The sequence below is a fragment of the Oryx dammah genome, unplaced genomic scaffold (assembly GCF_014754425.2).
Source record: "Oryx dammah isolate SB20612 unplaced genomic scaffold, SCBI_Odam_1.1 HiC_scaffold_10, whole genome shotgun sequence".
In the NCBI taxonomy this organism is placed as follows: domain Eukaryota; kingdom Metazoa; phylum Chordata; class Mammalia; order Artiodactyla; family Bovidae; genus Oryx; species Oryx dammah.
In genome coordinates, this window is record NW_024070194.1 from 25,370,361 (window position 1) to 25,389,762 (window position 19,402).

General features: G+C 41.2%; 1 protein-coding gene across 1 annotated transcript in view; it reads left to right on the plus strand.

Annotated features, from left to right (window-relative positions):
* The window catches only part of VAPB (VAMP associated protein B and C), a 51,750-nt gene that overhangs the window by 18,932 nt on the left and 13,416 nt on the right, over window positions 1-19,402 (plus strand). The window contains exon 2 of the mRNA XM_040248661.1: window positions 10,486-10,638. Coding sequence (XP_040104595.1) covers window positions 10,486-10,638 — 153 coding nt within the window. The remainder of the gene's footprint in view (window positions 1-10,485; window positions 10,639-19,402) is intronic.

Below are 19,402 nucleotides of genomic sequence, written 5' to 3' on the forward strand. Positions count from 1 at the left end.
AGAGGGTCAGGATATAAATTTGGTCATCATCAGCTTATTGTTAGAACACAGTATAGGAAAGAATAATTTTTCCAACTGAGAGATTAGGTAAGCCTTTTCAAAAGAGAACGCATTTGAGCAAAACTTTGAAGAATGAATATGATTTCCAAAGGCAGAGAAGGAGGAAAATAGAAGATATTTTTCATCTAAGTCTCATAGCCTTTTTCCCTGGCCTCTTGTTGAATTTGTTTAAGAAGCTGCTGACCTGGTTAATAATCTGTTTTCACTGGTATAGCCACTTAGATTCTCTGTTGAAAAGGAAACCAAAGCAGATTACATACTAACTGATAAACCGAATTCTGCTGTTTCTCATTGTTCACAAATTGAAAATTCACGTTGGACCATAGAGGTGCAGAATGCTAAGTGTGTGTTTGCTTCTCTCCTCTGTGTGTCTGCTGTGAATTGGGATGTGTTGATTTTGGTGTGGCAGCTGTTTGTATGCTGTCTCTCATCTCCATTAAAGGTTGAACATTTTGGGGAAGTTTTTACTTCTGCTGATACTGACTTTCAGCACTTGACTTGAACTGTTAATTTATAACTCAGTCAAGTTACAGCCACAGCCATGACCGGGAGAAATTGGGACCCCTTGCTGTCTAATCATGCATGTCTCTCTCATTTGGGCATAATTCTGTCTTGATTCTTCCTGCTTTGTGTGAAAAAAATGTCATGTTTTGCCCCTCATATTTAAGTAGAGGTTTTAATTCAGTATTGTTTACCTTTTTGTTTATTTTCCTGATCTCTCTAAATCACAAATTTTGATCTTCTAAATAGAGAAAAATTACTAGATGTTTTGTTAATGGGACAAAAGATTCTGCATTGAAAAAAAATTGAGTCTAAGATATTTTTGGAACTGATGTAAAATTCACACTAGACAGGTGTGCCATCACCTTAAAATAATCTTCACTGGTGTACCATAATCTGTCTTAGTGCTGTGTATTGATGGAATGTACAAAACTTTAGCTCTTATATAAACATTCTGCCATTTTTCTGTTTAAAAAAGAGGTGTTGCATTAATGAAAGTAGTCATAGAATTTATCTCTAGGTGTGTAAAGGCTTCTAGTCTTATTTCTAGGTGTGTAAAGGCTTATTATAGTCGTCAAGGTTTTTACAATAGATTTTGTAAGAATTTGGGGTTTGGGTTTTTGTCTTGAATTGAGACCACTGCTACTCTAAACATGTTTTAAATAATTACTTTGATTTTTATAAAAATAACATAAGAATGACTATTGATGTGTTTGTCTGTGTGTGTGTGTGTGTGTGTATAGGTTTTCAAACTACTCCACGATTCAGGATTCTAGTATTTTTATATATACGGAGCATTCTAGGCAAGAAGAAAATTCTCTCAGAACATTGTCTGAATCTTACATAAACTATAGCTCTTTTTATGTGGAAAAAATACAGTTACAGAAAAATACAGATCATGTAATAAACATCTAAATACAAAATAACTAAATGTTAATAATTTTTAGACTTGTTTTGAAGTTTTTCTTTAATGAATAAGCTTCACCAAGAATTTGAAGACATGTCTGCCCTCCACATCTGCCCATTCATGCTCCTCTCTCCTTTACTTTTCACAGGAATTTAGTGTGAACTATTTCATTTTTTTTCTTGTTTTACCTAATGTGGTATTATGGTGTTTGTATCACTTAACATGTTTTTAAGACCATCTATTGTTAAAATACAGATCTACTTCATTTTTTTCAGCTGTTGTGTAGAGTTCCTTCATAAGAATTTGACACATTTGTTCTTAATAAGAGTTCTTTATATGTTCTGAATAATTGCTTGTCTGTTAACGTAAGCTCCAAATATCCTTCCACTTGTTAGGTGGTGGTTCCTTGCTGTCCAGCTTTTTATTTTTCGCAGGGAGCTTTCCTGAGTTTGTTCTTAAGCTTCCATAGTACTTTCATCCACTGAGTTCTTCCACTACAGTAGGGCGCCTTATGGTGTAGTTTCCCACCCATGGAGTTGATGGGAGACTGAATTTTATTTCCTTTTGCTCCAGAGGAGCTAAGAAACTAGTGAGTTGAATAAGCAGCCTTAGAGGTTGGTATAGTCTTTTTCAATCAAGCCAGCGTCTAGTGTGCCTTTGATGGCATCATTAGTGAATATTCTTGGGTTTTGATTTCTCTTGCTATAATAATGGGTGTGATGCTTCTCAATAGCTGGCTGTCTCCCAGGAATATCAGGTGGGTTGGTTGCTCTATTAATTTAGAACACTTTGCGTTCTAAGATTTCTTTAGGAAAGTTTTGTGTGTGTGTCGGGTTCTTTTTATTTGTGGTATTTTCAGAATCAGAGATATATAATAAGGCTTTCTGCTGAAATGTTGGAATCCAGTGTCTGCCTGTAAAGTCACATTAATTGCAAAGCTTTATTTTTGTTTGTAAAACATTGAATTAATGTGTGAGCTAAGAATTAAATCAACAAAATAGATTAAAAAAAAAAAAACTCCCAGTGTGGTTATTCTTGAATTCATGGTTATTTAAGAGTTTACCCTCTTTGAATATCTGTTACTATGAAATCTGTTTTTCATTTTTTAGAGGGACAACTTTAAACAAAATTATCATAGAATAATAGTGACAAAAGCCTTATTGACACAAGTGAACATTTTTATTCATAGTCCCTTCAGCCTGTGTATGGTCAGGACAAATATATCGTGATTTCAGAGCGAAGTTGTGGATGAGGCGTTCTTTCATAGGAAACGTGTGAGAATCAGAGTTGGGTTGCCTCTGAGGAAGCGTGGAACTCATTCGGGCTGCACACACTTGGTGAGCCCTTTACTATGTCTGCTGCGCGGCGGTCCTAGGCTTTGGACGTCCAGTGCTGAATCGTGTGGAGGTTCCCTCCAGGTGGGAAGCAGTCAGGAAAGGAACACGGGAGCTGTCCGTTGATTCTGTGTGGAAGACGAAACATGCAGAGGGAGCAGTAGCTAGCTCAGTGTTGATTCACCCAGAGCCTGGTGGTGCCTCCAGGAGGGAGGGTGCAGGAAGAGTGAAAGCCTTGTATGGCAAAACCAATACGCTATTGTAAAGTAAAATAAATAAATAAATAAATAAAATAGATGGAAGGGTGGCATAGCCATTCACTCATTTTCCAGGACATTTATTGAGCATCCATGCTATGTCTGGAAACCTGTGATCAGGAGTGAACACGAAAAGTCTCTCTGTTCAGGCAGTTTACATTCTGAAAGCGGAAGCCTAACATAAACAAGAATAAAGAGAAGGCTGGTGCACTGCAGGTAGGTTGGGAAGGCAGGAAGCATTAGGACACCTTTAATGAAAACAGACTGTCAAAGGATCAGTTTTGAAGACATCTGTAAGATATCCAACCAGTTTTTACTTTAGAGTAGCCATTTCCCCCATTTTAATATATTTTCCCGTACACAGAGTCTGTTGTATTGAAACCTCAAGCATAACTGCATTGTCTTAACAAAATCCATCATGAGTCCTAGGCTTCTGGAGACAGATTATTACCTTCCCAGAAGGTAATCTTTTCAGAGTTGAAGTGAAATATGGTAACATGTTTTTTGGAAGGGTTGAAGAAAAGAGAGATGATGTACCTCAATTGTGTTTGCAAGAGTATAAAATAATATAGCTCTTTTTATGCAGTGTGAAAAAAACTGGTGTGGAACTAATAACTCTAAGTTTATATCTGGAAAGCTGAGACCTGATAGATAATATATCAGATTGGTATATAACTTCCTTGGTAACACACAGTTTGAGTTTCAAAGTATTGTAGCTACATCAGGAGACATATTACATGGGAAGAATATTTATTTGCAACATCAGAATTTTTCATGAACTCCAGAAAAGGAAAAGCAAAACACAGCATCTTTGTTCATTTATCTTTATCCAGTTATATCTACATAATATCTGTTAAAAATCAGTGGTACTTAATATCTGAGATGTTGAGGGTGCTTCTTTTTTTTTTTTTGGCAGGGTGGAAAGCTTTATTTTTTAAGATCAGGTTTAGGTTCACAGCAGACTTGAGCACAGAGCTGCGCCTGGCCCCTGCATGCACAGCCTTCTCTGCTGTCAGCGTCCAGCACCAGAGTGGTGCCTTTGTTACAGCTGATACACCTGCACGGACATGTCCTTGTCACCCAAGGTCCACAGTCTAAGTCCGGGTTCAGCCTTGCTGTTGTACATCCTGTGGGCTCTGACAAATGTGTGATAACACTTATCCACCATTGTAGTATCACACAGAATAGTTTCACTGCCCTGACAACCCTCTGTACTCAGTCTGTTTATCCCTCCATTCCTTCATAAGCCCTGGAAACTGCTCTCCATAGTTTTGCCTTTTCCAGAATGTTATATAATTGAAGTTATGTAGGGTATAGTCTTTTCAGATTGGCTTCTTTAACTGAGTAATGTGCATTTAAGACTCACCTTCGTCTGAATTTTCGTGGTGTGATAGCTCATCTTAGTGTGAAATGATACTCCATGGTCTGTATGTCCCACAGCTTATTCACCTACTGAAGGACATCTTGGTGCTCTCAGGTTTGGGCAGTATAAATAAAGTTGCTGTCAACATCTGTGTGCATGTTTTTGTGTGCATATGGGTTTTCTGCTCCCATGAGTGAATACCAAGGAGTGTGACTGCTGGATTGTGTAGTAAGAGAGTGTATTGAGTATGTGTGTGTGTGTGTGTGTGTGTGTGTGTTAAATAGTCAGACTGTCTTCCAGAGGTTTGAATTTGCAGCAGTGAGGAATGAGAACTGTTGCTCTACATCCTTGCCAGCCTTTGATGCTGTAAGGGTTTTAAATTTTGGCCACTGATAAGTGTGTATTGGTATCTCATGTGTTGTTTTAATTGGCAATTTCCTAATGACATATGTTGAGCATCTTTTCATTTGTATATTTTTTTCTATCTGTAGATCTTATTTTCCTTCTGTATATCTTCTTTCCTGAGGTATCCAAATCTTTTGCCCATTTTAAAAAAGTTCGGTTGTTCATTTTCTTATTGTTGAATTTTAATATTTTGGGTGACAATTCTTTATCAAATAGGTCTTTTGCAGATATTTTCTCCTAGTATTTGGCTTGTTCGTCTTCTCATTCTCCTTAACAGTATCCATTGCAGAACAAATGTTTTTAATTTTAATGAGGTCCAGCTTATTAATTATTTCTTTCATGGATTGTGCCTTCCATGTTGTATCTTTTGAAAAGTCATGTCAAACCCAAGGTATCTAGATTTTATGTTACCTTCTAGGGGTTTTATAGTTGTGTGTGTGTGTGTGTGTGTGTGTGTGTGTGTGTGTGTATCTTTATTTTCTAGTTGAGTTGCTAAGTAAAAGTAATACCCCTTAAATTATGTCCTGCGCTTTACATGTGGGGTGATATGATCTGCTAGAGTTACAAAGATAAGTAAGGTCAAGATTGAGTTTTGAGTTCACTTGGCGTTTCCACTGTTACCTTTTAAAAAGCCATTGGGACCTGAATGCTTAGGTCATTCTTTTATGAAAATGGTTGTTTCCTCTTTCTGAAAGGAAGAGTTTTGTTATAGTCTTTTCTCTCATGGATCTTGGAGTGAATGGTCACAGAAAGGAAGTACTTAAACCATGCGTATATTGGTAAAATCTTTCAAGATTTAATGGAATACTTTTTCCACAAAATGCTCTTGTGTTTCTTGATTGATAAGTTTATCTTGCCATTTTTTAATGAAATTGCCACTACCTGAAATCTGATGTCATGCTGTTGAGAAGTTTGCTGGCTTGTGACTTTGTTCCCTTGACCTTTAAAAGCAGAGCTTTATAATTATGAGCCTCCATTTCTGTAAATAAGACTGAAAGAGTCACTGTTTCTGCTTTTACTTTTAATGCTGTGCATATTCCTGCTGACATTCTATTATTGACTTTCTAAAACAGGACAATTCTAGATCTTCCTCGTATCTTAAAATACACACTTTCAAATGACAGTAAGCTGAACCTGAGTGAGGAAATGGTTTATACTGTGCTTAGTTTTATCTTAATACATTTTAAAGCATGTTACGGAATTTGAATTCAAGTTAGTTAATGCTATTCATGAGCATCTATCAAACTCACAAGCATTTTCACAGATGAATATGCATAATGTAGGGCATAAAGAACATTATTCAAATGGCTGAAAAGAAAAAAAAATTAGGACTTTAAGGAGTATTCCTAATTTCTCTCAAACTCATGTTGTTTCATTTTGGGGGACCTCCTATTTCACATTTTAGATGTTCTTAAAATATCTGCATAACTGTTGAAAGACTAGAAGATTAGAAAGAAAAATGATTAAATGAATGTACTGCAGTTCTAGAGATACCAAATCGTTTTTTCATCTCTTAAAAGAAGAAAGTCTAGTTTTTGAATATTTCATTTATAAAATTGACTCTACTGTGTAAGCAGTGTTTACGTTCATTGGAGATAAACACCCATGTTGGTATAGTAAAATCCCGTTTTTACATAATGCTTTAATGGAAATGGCAGTTTTATGAAAGGAAAGTAGTAAAAATCTGAATGATGCTCACAAGCTCTTACATCATTTTTATTGGGATTTTTGTGTATTCTAATTCATTAATACAGGAGAAAAGGAGAACACTAACATAGTTTATTTCCTGTAATTACTCAAATCAAATAGAATTTGTTTTCAATAAAATTCTTGAATTGTCCGGAGTGTGGATTGAATGGTTGGCCTGTTTTTACAGAATGTCTTGATTTTTTCACATTAGACTTTGCTGTTTTATCAGTGATGTTGTTCACTTGCATATATTTTTAGTATTGTTTCCTCTAGATTAAAAAAAAAAGCTCTATGTAAGCCCAATAAGTCTCTTATACTTAAAGGTTTAGGACTGAGTGTTGAGGGAGAAATCTGGGATATTTATTCTGCTTATTTATTACAAATAATGTTTGTTTTTTAATAGTTTAAACTGCCTTTTAAGTGAATCATATAGGTTAAAATATTATTTAGATTGCTGTGTAATAGGTTAACCAGTGGAGTTTCCAGAAGCAGATTAGTGTCCGCAGTTAAATTTGCTTTATTTTTGTGGACTACCTAGAAGAAAAGGTCATTGCAAAGGGTAAATGCACTTAAACTTATCCCTGACTCCAGTTTATGAGGCAGCAGGAGGAGGAAGGGACAGGAGAAACTGAGTTGGAAATGAGTATTCTTAATTTCCTCACAGTGAAATCTCGCCAAATCCCTGTTTTCTGCTTAGTATACTTCAAACCACCTTAGAAAGTGCTGTTTTTTTGGTGGGGTGGGGTGGTGGATGTGGATTTGTGGGCGCTTATGAATTCTTGGCATTCTGATTTGAAGATGCTTCCATGTTCTTGAAGCAGAATTTTGTTGAAACGAACAGATTTCACCTTGTATCTAGAAAGCTTTAAGGCCTGGTGGATTATGAATCAGATTCAGATTGTCAGTGAGAGTACTGTTCCCCCATAGGCTTTGTGTTTGAAAGCTCACCTTTTTTCAGATGTCTACATTTTTAAAATCTGTTTTCTTCTCCTTTCCCCGCAAGTAATGTGGCGCCATTAGAGCTGGAGCTATGGTTATGTGGAGTTCTTGTAGTGGGCCCTTTTTATGTGAAGGACAAAGAATATATGTACATGGTGATGGTGCCCGTGTAGGTCTGAGCTATGTTTGTGTGCTTGTTTAATCGCTTTCTTTGACTCCAGGAAACCAGAGTTGTGTGTGTGTGTTTTTTTTTTTTTTAACCATTGCTGAAGTGATACCATTTCAAGCAAAGAGACTTACTGGGAGAAAACTTCCTCCATCTTCGTTCTGAGCCAGGCTGCGTGTGTTATGGATTAGAAAAGGGTGGGGCCCTGGATAGTCCAGCATAAAGGTGCTGCCTTCAGCACCAAGTGTCCTGTTTCTCCCTCCCAACAACTTGATACAAGGATGAAGCGTGGTCAGCACCTGGCTTTCCCTCACTGTAGCTGCAAATCCCCTGGAACCACAGGGTGCCTACCCTCAGTAAGGGGGTGATGTAGCTTGTAGGGAGAGGCTTTGTGTGGTGGAGTCAGTAGGGGAGACGGAACACCCCACGTCTAGCCACAATTGGACCTGGAGAATGCCCCGCTCTCGTGGCTTCCAGTTTGGCTGCCAGAGGGTCAAAGGCAGGGCTTATGGGAAAGGTAAGCAAATGGAGAAATTGTTATTAGGCATTTCACTTTTTTTTTTTTTAACTCGCCACGTGGCTTGTAGGGTCTTAGTTCCCCAACCAGGGATTGAACTATCACCCTCGGTAGTGAAAGTCTAGAGTCTTAATCACTGAACCACTGAGAAATTCCCTAGCCATTTCATTCTTGAAGATGTCATTGCTCAAAGAATGAAAGTAGCTTTTAGTATAAGTAACTACAAAACTATGGATAATCCAGTAGTGTGGTGGTTCCTGCTATAATATGATATATGCATTCCTAAAAATGGCCATCCTATACAAAATAGCACAAAAGACTAAGACTTAAGAGGAAGGAACAAGGTTAGGTGCATAACACTCAAAAGCTTTGGTCAGAGACACATGTAAAAATGGGAACCTAATATAAGCAGAAGCACAGTTTAGCACACATTAAATGGCTCAGAAATAGATAAATACTGCAATAAATATGATACTTTAGCATGAAAAACTGACATTTGCCTGTGGAAGTGGTCGTTGGAAGAGTTAACAGTTTGCGAGGGCCACAGGATGAGCCCGCTTAGCTGGTGGTGATGGAGATGTGTGAAGCTGTGTTTTCTGTATCTCTGTGCCATTCAGTTCAGCTGGATGTTGTTTTCTGTGATCACTTAGCGTTACTTGCAGACAAAATCACACATAAGCAAATGTGAAATTCATTTTATGCTCAGATTGTCCCCCTAATATGCACATCAATCACATTGAAACAGATTCACATTTTCAAAATAAGCTTTCTAGCAGAACTGGCTGTAGTTTATTTTATTTTGGAATTGAGTCTCTTTTCCTTTCTTTCTTTTCACTGTTATTGATTTCTTAATTTATATTTGTTAAGCCCATATCAGATTGATTTTTCATACCCAGAGTACCTCCAGAGGCGAGAAAGCAGCCTGAGATTTTAATTTTGCTGGTGGTAATCCACGAGGTGGTTTCCTCCTTGGTGAAGGACTCTCAGTCAGTCAATCTCGATCTCTCACCCCCTGCCCCCATCCCTTTACTATATGCCAGGCACTGTGTCGGAGATGTGAAAACTGGTATGGTATCATTCTTGTCAGAAGCTCAGAGTCTCATTGAAAAATGTTCGAGGCACAGATGTAAATATCTTTGTTGCGGATCTTCTTATGGAGCAGATGAACCAACTGTATGTATTTCCTAGTTTGTGAGCACAGGGGCACATATACCTCCCCACCCCATCTCTGAATTCCCTGTGAAAGTAAAGATAGGAGTAAAGAGCTTGCCTGGAAGATGCACAAAGACACCGTTGCTGTACACAATGAAAAGATGTAAATTTGAAAAGGGGTTGAAAAGGACCTAAGAGACATAGTTCAACTCTCCCGCCTGACTCCTTTGTAAACCTTATGGGTCAGGTATCAGAGAAGTTTCAGAGTACTGTGAGTAGTATGATCTCATTTTTGTTACCTGCCCCCCCCCCACACACTCACACACTCCTGTATGAATGTACAGTTTGTGTAAACATAGATGATACGGATGGATCTCCCACAGTGTTAATATTAGTTACCTCAAGGGACAGGGGAAGGCTTATTAACTTCCTCTTTATACATCTTTTATTGTTTGGCTTGTTTTAAGAAGCATGTTTTACTTTTTTAATTAAAAAAATCTAATAAAGTAGAAAATGAATAAATAATAATAAAAAATACCCTTAGGGCACTGAGCTTTGTTTCAGTCTTCCAATACCCTGGGTAGTTAAAAGTGAACGCGCCGTTTTAGGTGTGGGCTGCCCTGCAGGACTCTGACCTTGCTGTAGCATCACTATTGTGTGTTGGGGGGTTATGTTTACAGACCACTAACACCTCGAAGTCTTTCTTGCATCTGCTTCCTTTGGCACGCTGCCTTTGATCACCATTTTGGACCCAAGTCTAGTCCTTTACCTTCTCTCTTAGATTTCATTTGGTTACCGTGGAAATCAGTGTTCAGCATAGGTTAAGAGCTGGCCTTGGACTCAGGCTGCCTGGTTGCAGACCCTTGCTACCACTACCTACCACGAAAATTTTAGGCAAGTGGTATGTTCTCCCAAGCCTCAGTGTTCTTGTCTGGCAGTAAAGTTGTGAGGTATCAGGGAGACCCTGTCTGCTGGAATGCTCACTAAGCCAGGTGCCCAGTGGTGTGACTAGACCGTGGTGGATTTTAGCTGTCACTGTTAGTGTGTCGGCCTCAGCCCATCTCTCCTGTGTGTCATGATGAAATGATCATGGGTCAACCACGTTCCACATCCGTCCTGACCCCATACCATAAATCAGTCTTTCCTCCACGTGGTCCTCATGGGATCCCCAACCAGTCCCTGTCTCATTCTGCAGGTCCTTTCACCGATGTTGTCACCACCAACCTGAAGCTTGGCAACCCGACAGATCGAAATGTGTGTTTTAAAGTGAAGACCACAGCACCACGTAGGTACTGCGTGAGGCCCAACAGTGGGATCATTGATGCAGGGGCCTCGATTAACGTATCTGGTAAGTTCTGAGAATGAAGGCCTGAAGGGTGGGCTAAAAAGGCTCCCTAGACTCAGTGGGATCTCTTCAAGCTTGTGTTTACAGTATAGCAAAGGAAGATGGTAGGCATCTCCCCCCAGCTCCCTACTCTCTGATTAAAAAGCTCAGTGGGTCCCACTCACCTATTGTTTTTCCATAATTAATGCCTCTTTAGTTTAATGCTTACAGCCTTTGTGCCTCAATAGTTAGAGCAAAATTAAAGTGGTAACATCAGACTTTACTTGAGAATGAGTTGGGTTTTCACTCCCTTGAAATTAAATCTGCCCTTAGGCAATAAATAAAAAAAAAGGCTAAACAAACTTAATTTTACTTTGTGGGAGAAAGCTAAATGGAGTTATTTTCTTATTTAAGCTAAATGATTTCTGACATTAAGCTCATGTCATTTCCAATGATTGGTAACTGCACTTTACTGATTGTGAAAAGCTAAGGGAGATGAAGGCTGAGGAAATTGGAATGTATTCAAGGGTGCAAGTTTTGTGCATGTCTGATGGGTTTTTTCCCCCCTTCTGTCTGAGAGTGCATTTATTTTCCAGAGTCCAACTTTTGAAAAGATGCTGGTAGAGTGCCCAAACTGAGAATTGGATTTCAGAATTAAGGAGATGTAAGCGATGGGTTTGAGTTTAAATGTATTTTAGAAATGGAATAAACTTTGGGCTCATTAGGACTTCTGGATCCAACAGTGCCTTTTGTATTTGTGGAGGAGGTCTGGGGGAGTGTGTGTTAATACTTCAAGTATCAAGAGACTGTCACCAAGGGCTCTGAGGCATCATTAGAAGCTACTCCTCATTTGAAATGGGTATCTGGCTGACTTTTTTCCTGACGGATTTTGATTGTGATACATTTGGCTATTCATTTGACACCTGAAAGAAAATGACTCACCTCTTTGGAAAGATATAAGGTGTTTCATTATCTCATGATTTCTGCAGACTCTTGTTCCCTGCATCCTCTGGGTTCTCTCATTAGGGTGCACCCACACTGGCTGTCCCCCTGTGTATTTCTCTCTGAGGCTGCAAGACCTGATTTCGGACTCTCGAATCAGGTTATTATCCAGGAAGAATCAGGAGGGTGGGAGCCAACATTTTTTGAGGATCTCCTCTGTGCTGGGTCTGCACCTGTATTATCTCATGTAATTTCTGTTATCTGCCCAGCGTGGAATGCATTGTTGTTACCCCGTTGTACCAGAATGACTCCGGTGGCCACAGGCTCATGAAGCTGGCCGGTGACAAAACCAAGATGTAGATCCTGCTTGTCTGGCTCTGGTCCCCAAACCTTCTGCACTGTAGCTCACTGGTCAGGGAGGGGGACCCAGGATATTGGCATTTCAGCATTCCTTGGATTCATGTGATTTGCGTTTTTCTGTTGAAATCTAGGGCAATTGATGTTTTTTATTCCTTTTTTAAAATTGACTTCTTTTTTAACCTCTTGATTTCATTGCCCATGACATATTTAAGCACGGTTGTCAGTAGATGAGACTTACCCACTTTTCACAATAAATTTGGGGCAGCAACATCGTTTTCTGACTATAAAATAGTCTCAACAGGCAGATGTACAGTGTAGGTGTGCCTTCTGATATTAAATATGAATGAGTGAGCATAAGTGTATGTCTTTCAGAAAGACTCACCCCTCCCCCATCAGAGGAGTGGTTTTTAAAGTAATAACTAACCCTGGGCATTTGTTTTGACTTATGATTGTCTGCCAAGGAAGACCAAGATTTTGTGGTTGTGGCCTTCCTTTTGCAGATAAGAAGGAAAGGTTCAGGGGGTGGGGGGGTGGGTAGTCAGAGGCACGTGATGATGATGGCAGAGCTGGTAGTGGAAGCCAGGTGTCTGTCCTGATCCAGTGGCTCTCTGATGACACCAGCTGCCTCAGCAAGGAGGTCACACCAGTCAATCTTAAAGGAAATCGACCTTGAATATTCACTAGAAGGACTGATGCTGCAACTCCAATACTTTGGCCACCTAATGTGAAGAGCTGACTCATTGGAGAAGACCCTGATGCTGGGAAAGATTGAGGGCAGGAGGAGAAGGGGACGACAGAGGACGAGATGGTCAGATGGCATCAGTGGACATGGCTTTGAGCAAATTCCAGGAGATGGTGAAGGGCAGGGAAGCCTGGCGTGCTGCAGTTCATGGGGTTGCAGAGTCGGGTATGACTTAGTGACTGAACAACAACAACTGCCTCAGCAGTGTCGGGATGGCCCCGCTTACAAATAAATATAGAACAAAATACCTTAGCTCTCAGAGTATCATGTACTTAGGGGAAAAAGCAGTTGAATAACAAAATGTCCTTGTGTTTGCAGGCCTTCCTTCTAATGAGACAAGATTATGCTTACACGTGAGAAAGGTCTCCTTTGTTCTTATTTGGTGTGCATTGGCCTCGGTGCTTGAGGTGCACCTGGGTAAAGCCTGATTTCGTTGCCTTTCCGGGACAGCTTCACCTGTCAGCAAAGGAGGCCAGCCTCCACTTGCTGGGGTTTTCTGTGCTGAGGTGCCACTGTATTGTTTATTAGACAGTTGTTGTCTTGGGGCAGAAAGCATTGTACTTTTTCAAGGGTTCTCTTACAATACAGCCAGGTGATGCCGTCTAGGTGAGAACGTGGAGTTCCGGGTTCCTTCAGCTGAGAGCCTCTCCTCAGGAGGAGGAGGAGGAGGACGCCAGCAGGGGGCAGTGCAGAGGGTTCAGGCCAGCTTCCCTTCTGTGGGTACGGGTGGCTGAGCTGGACTGCACCCACTCTACTGAGATGAGTAGCCCTGGGTGCAGAAACCTGAGAGGAAACCCAAGCCCTGCTGTTGAGCCTGCTGGCCAGTCTTTGGCCAAAACTAACCTCTGAAGGTTCTAGTTTTCTCATTTGTAAGATGGAGGGAATAGTATTCATGTCACAAAGTGTTTTACTAGTGCTGCAGAATTTTAACTGGAAGTGTGGTACAAGAGTGGGGTTGCATTTTCTGTGACTAACTTTGACAAAGACTGGCTGGTTTCTGTTGAAGGTGGGTTGTACATATCTGAATTGCATTTTTAGAAATAACATCAGTTTGATGTATTTAATTAATTTATGGAATTTTTCTAATTCTAATTAAAAAAATTTTTGTTTTTCTTCTTTATGCAAAAAGTCACTAGTAGATTTTCAAATATGAAAAGGAGGTCATCAGGTCAACCAAAAATAATTAGCAGTGTTGCCCTGTCTACACAGATTGTCGCAACATACTGTACAGCGAAGTTGTTCTTTCCCCATTTCTGAAAACCCTAATAGCTATTAGGAAAGGTTATAAATCATTCTTAGAGAAGGGGAGCAAGCAGGGAGAGAAAAGAGGAGGAAGAGGATGGTATCTGGAGCTGGCCAGAGAGACTGCGGTTTTGAAGGCTTGCAGGTTGGGTTTTTATGGCGGACTGAGATGTTCTAGCTGTCTGACGTCTTTCAAGATGTACCCTGTGAACCTTTTCTCCGCCGTCAACTTAGTCTGATACTCGGGACCTCGCATTCTGCGTCAAAAATCTCGGCTCTGACCTGTTTTATTTTCTTCAGAAAGTGGCACTTTCTGTCTTGTACTGGGGTCCTTAAACGGAACAAATCCCCGTGTTATAAACTTGGGTGGTGAGGTTACAATTGGAAACCGGTATGAACTGAGCTTTAAGTGCCATAGCTGGAAACTCATGGACTTCCCAGCAGGCTGTTGTGGGGTCTAGTCACCCGAGTCTCTGAGTGAGTCCTTCTCTTTGCCCTTTAGATGAGGATAGGTCCTCCTTTCATCTCTTTCTGATTGCCCCGTCAGGGTCTTGTCTGCTGGATGAGGCAGTGCAGTGGGTGGGAGGGTGCTGGGTGCTTTGTGTTTGCATTAATTGGCCCAGAATGCCATGGTTTTGGCCCCTTGCTCCTTTATACACACCATCTACTAGAGATGGTTTTGAATTATTCAAATCTGGACCTCAGCAAAATAGGCACACTTAAATGGAGATTGGAGAAGAGGAGATTGGATTTTTTCCCCCAGAGATTTTAAATGCAAGGAAAATAGAACTTTTTGAATTAATGAATTGTTTGAAGCAGTGGGGGGTCTCTCCATTTGTTCTAGCTTTACAAAATTAAATCTGTTTTCTGAACTGTCTGGTGGGGAAATATTTTTAAGGTAGATAATTTCTGAAAATGTCTTTGTGGTAAGCTGTTAGTGGTTGTAGGTTTTTTTTTTAATACTGCAGTTTAATAATGAGGGAGTTTTCCATTAATATTCCAAACCATGTTTGCCAGCAGATACAGCAGGTGAAGTGGTAAAATTATGGGCCCATCAAAAATACTTACGCTTCCTGTAATATTATATTACATTTAATATTTTTATAACCTTCACTGAATTCTAATTTCACTAAAGTAGCAAGCGCGCTTCCATTTGCAGTTCAATTATGCACATTGGTTGCCTATGTACCAAGCAAATTAAAAATGCAAAATATCTGTTTGACGGAGTGGGCCTTGGAAAGAGTTGTTAAAGATACCAGTATTTAGGTACAGATACACTTTACTGAGTGTACCCTGGGAATCGAAAGTGGATTAAAGACAAACAGACACAAATCTTCTGGTGTCTGAATCTGTATTTTAAATTCAAAGAATTCAGGAACAGTGTTCATTCCTGACATATAGCCCCTTTCAGCACTCACTTCAATCACATTTAAAGCACAGAGTTCTTCCAGTAAAATCCTGAGGACAGGGAATGAATATCAGCAGCTCTTCTTGGATGGAATCACTGGTCAATTAATGTAATTGGGTAGGATCGCAATTGATAATTAATCCTCCTAAGATTTTGCTGACTCAGTTTAGTGGAGCAACCCGCTTGCCCTGGACCAGCCAACCTTGGGCAGCAGCTTTTAGGTGATTAGCACCAGAGTCTAAGCCCACTGCCCTTAGAGAAGGAAGTCAGGCATCCGTCTGTCAAGTGCTGATAGCGGGAGCTGTATTTGGGGGGTTCGGGCATCTTAACAGCATCATTCTTCGTGTGATCGTCTGTTTTGGAAGTCTCTGATAAGCGAAACCTTGTTATAGATGATTTTCATGAATCAGGCTTACTACTCTCAGATAAGAACGACTCAGAGTCATACTTATAAGATGTCTTTAATCTTTTTCCCCAGTTGAGATTCTGGTTTTTTTAAAAAGAGGGGGTAGATTACCAATAAAAATTTAGCTTAATCGTGCTTTTAATGGTTTCTTTAAAAGTTTACTATAATTTTTAAGTTTCTTAAGAAGAATCCCATGTTTCACTTTTTATGAGTTTAACACAGTTTACTTATTCTTTCCATCTTAAAAGATCATGGTCAAGAGGGTTTATCCAAGTACATTCAGTCCACCTCACTTAGACGAAAGTAATGTCAGCTGTTACAGTGTGGCCAAGGAGCAGAAACCAAGCACAACTTGGGAGCAGCCAAAAGTCATGTTCCTTCATTGATGGCAGCTCCCTGCACGTTGATACACCTGGGCTTCTAACCTCAACTCCTGTTTATACTCTTACTTTAGACTCTCTATTAAGCTGTTGCGATGTCCAGCCCATCACAAGCCAGAATGAAAGGGAACAGCTGTGAGAGGTGGCCACAGTGAAGGCCTGGACAGGAACACTCCAGAGGACAAGTATGGGAGAGATAACAGGGGTCTGAAATTAACCCCAGCCTCAGGACAAACCTTTCTCCCTGCACAGTGGCCCTGGCATGTGGTTCAGATTAAGACAGATGTAATGTGAGTTGATAATCAGAACATGAGAGTACTCAGGAAAGGCTATGTGGGATTCCATTACAAAGCATTAATGGAGATAGGAAAGTGTGTTGGAATTTTAAAAATAGATATGCATTTTAAAAGATATTCATGAAAGAGAGTGAGTGAGCCATGTTCTTAGGCATGTATATGATGTAACTCACTTCTAGCAGTGTTGGGGTACATTTGTACTGTAAACACTGCACAGATAAGTTAATCAGACTCTGAGGAGTTTGTTATCTAGGATGATCTATACTGAACTGGAAGATCCTTTAGAGAATGCAAGGAGAATTCCACGTCAACTAATTTATAAGTAGATAAGATTAATTACCCACTAGACTCATAGTTCCATCCATGGGTCCCTGAATAGGCAGAAGTCCAGGAAATTAGCCTTGTTTTCAACATTTTGAGCATCCTGAAGGAAACAATAAATTTATTCCTGATAAGGGTACCTAGTCTAACTAAAATGTCTGAGTCCTTTGCTTTAGGTTAGAATTCTGTCACCTCTTTGTGGTAACACTGGTTATTCTAAGCTGTTGGCAGAGTTCTGGTTTGTCTCTGATCAGTTTCCCAAAAAGTGGAGCAGTGACTTCATTATGATGTTGTAAATGCAGTTTGGTAGAGGACAGTTTGACAGAGGCATAAAGTGAAGAGATTGTGAGAGGACAGTGGTGATAAGTTTAGAAACCACTGTCTTAAACCAGGAGATGAAGAGTGAGTGTGGGAAAGGTGAGCCTGTGGGAGAGCTCTGTATGGGTGGTGTCCCCTGACAGAGTAAATCCCTAGTAAGGACGAGAAGGTGAGACGGCCTTCAGGGGGTGCTTTCAGCCCACCTTTTCCGGGCGTGGTTCCTGGACCAGCAACAGCTGGGAACAAGTCACCCCACCCCAGATCTATGCAATCAGAAACTGGAGGTGGGACCCTGCCAGCTGTGCTTTAACACGCATTCCAGGTAGGTCTGCTGCAAGCCGAAGTTGGAGACCCCCTCGTGACAGAGTCAGACTAGTAGAAGGTTCAGAGTCAGAGAAAGCCCGAGAAGGTGTGGCATACTGGGATGGGAGTAGGGCAGGTGGACCGCGGCGGGTGCCAGCTGCCTAAGGCCAGCGTGGTGAGAGGAGCCGTGGAGAGCACGGGGGTGGGTGGGGGTGGGTGGGCGTGGCCGGCGCCCTGTGCATGCCTGTTGGGCCAGCAGCACGACCAGTTGTTGGATCACATCAGGACACTGCAAGAGTGAGACTGTGGGCGTGGACTGATCATCTCTTACTTGGGAAAGGGGTTTTTTCGTTTGAGGACTATTGAGCTGGAGAGCCGGGTGCTTGGGGGAGATGGAATACGTGGGTTATGAGGGCCCTGCAGAGAACTTGTCTGAGAGAAACTGGGAGGAGGTAGGAGGTCTGGGAGGAGAAACTTGGATGTTGGAGGAGGCCTGCACTGAGATGGTGGTCCTGTGAATAGGAGAGAGGCATGTCAAAGATAAAATTCTGAGATGAAAAAATAATAATAAAGCAGTTGCCAAGGTGCCTGTTAAGCGTTTGTTCATTTGCTCTGTTGCCATTATAATGCAGATGAAAGTGATCTGTGACTTGCCCGGGTTCTCATAAGCTTTTATGCAGTATTTAATCAAGTCATTTCTCCGAGGTGTGTGCGCTTGAGTGTGTTAAGTATTGTACATTCTGCATATCTTCTGAAGAAAGTCTGATCTTATTGATCCAGTGTTTTATGAAAGGCCCTTTTCTATCAGGATCCCACTTTTACAACCTGCTTTCAGCTGACAATGTATCACAAAGCATTAATGCTGGTGAGTGGTGACCTGGTCTCCAGGCCGTCTCCTGGTAACGGGCCTCTTTTTAATGTAGTATCAGCGATACATTTTAAAGAGTAGGATAGATGGTTCATTTAAGAGGGTTTTATCATCAGTGTCTCTGGAATTCAAGTGAAATAAGCTAATGGGAAGCTCTTTTATAGCCTGGCATGGAAAAAAGTACATAATTTCTGTCACAATTTGCATGTATGGAGCTGAGAGAACAAACGATTAACAGCATTTATTCTGTCATGTTCTCGTAAAGTTCCAGCTAATAGGGTATAGCAAATTGAACTTGACATGAGATGATAGCGGCTGAGAGATACACCCTTTTGGGCATGAGTTGGGGGCAACACGATGCAGATGCTGAAGCCCAGGAGCCTTCATGGAGTTTCAGGAAGTCTGGGTGCCACCTGACCTCCTCACTCTTGCTCGCTGGTCGGGGAGCCCACAGAAAAGGAGAGCTGGTAGGTGGGAAATGCCTTGTTTTCCACCTGCTGCTCTAGGCAGAGGGAGCGTTGCTGCAGAGAGGGAGGGGCCAAGCACCCGTCTCACACCCTGTGCTTCCTGAAGGTCACCAGTGGTCACCGTTATCACTCAGTTGGAAGCTTTCTCCTCTTCAGCCTTAAGGGTGCACTGGGCACCTGTGCTTCTATGTTTTGAGTCCCTGCCTTTTACGGAGAGTATTTGACCACCCCCTCTGCTGTCTCCAGTGCTCCTGTGAGGTGGGTTAGTTGCCACCAGTACCCACTTCTTTGTGTGCTTGCGTTCTTGTGAGCTTGGAGGTCTCCGTGTAAGTTCTGTCTTCTTGAGGTCCTTCTAACTCTGTACATGGCGACTTGGCAGGCAGTGCACTCTAGGCCTGGAGTTGGGCTGATGACATCTGTGAGTTCTGAGGGTGGCAGGGGTATCAGACGGCAGCACCTGCAGAGGGGAGCAGGCTGTGGCAAGGTGGTTTGGTTAGCTGAGCACGGGGTGCCCCAGTCTCCTCTCAGGGATAGGGGTGTGTGCAGGTGTGTGCACATGGGGCTTGAAACTTGGTTTGTGTGAATTGCTTTTTCTTTTAAATGGCACATTCTCCCAAGAGGGGACTGTAGGAAGCCACCAGTGCCTTCATTTGAATTAGCAACCAGATAATTTTCCTCCTAGAGGGGCCTGCGAGGCACCCTGATGTAGAATAATGGTACTCAGACCTTTTGGTC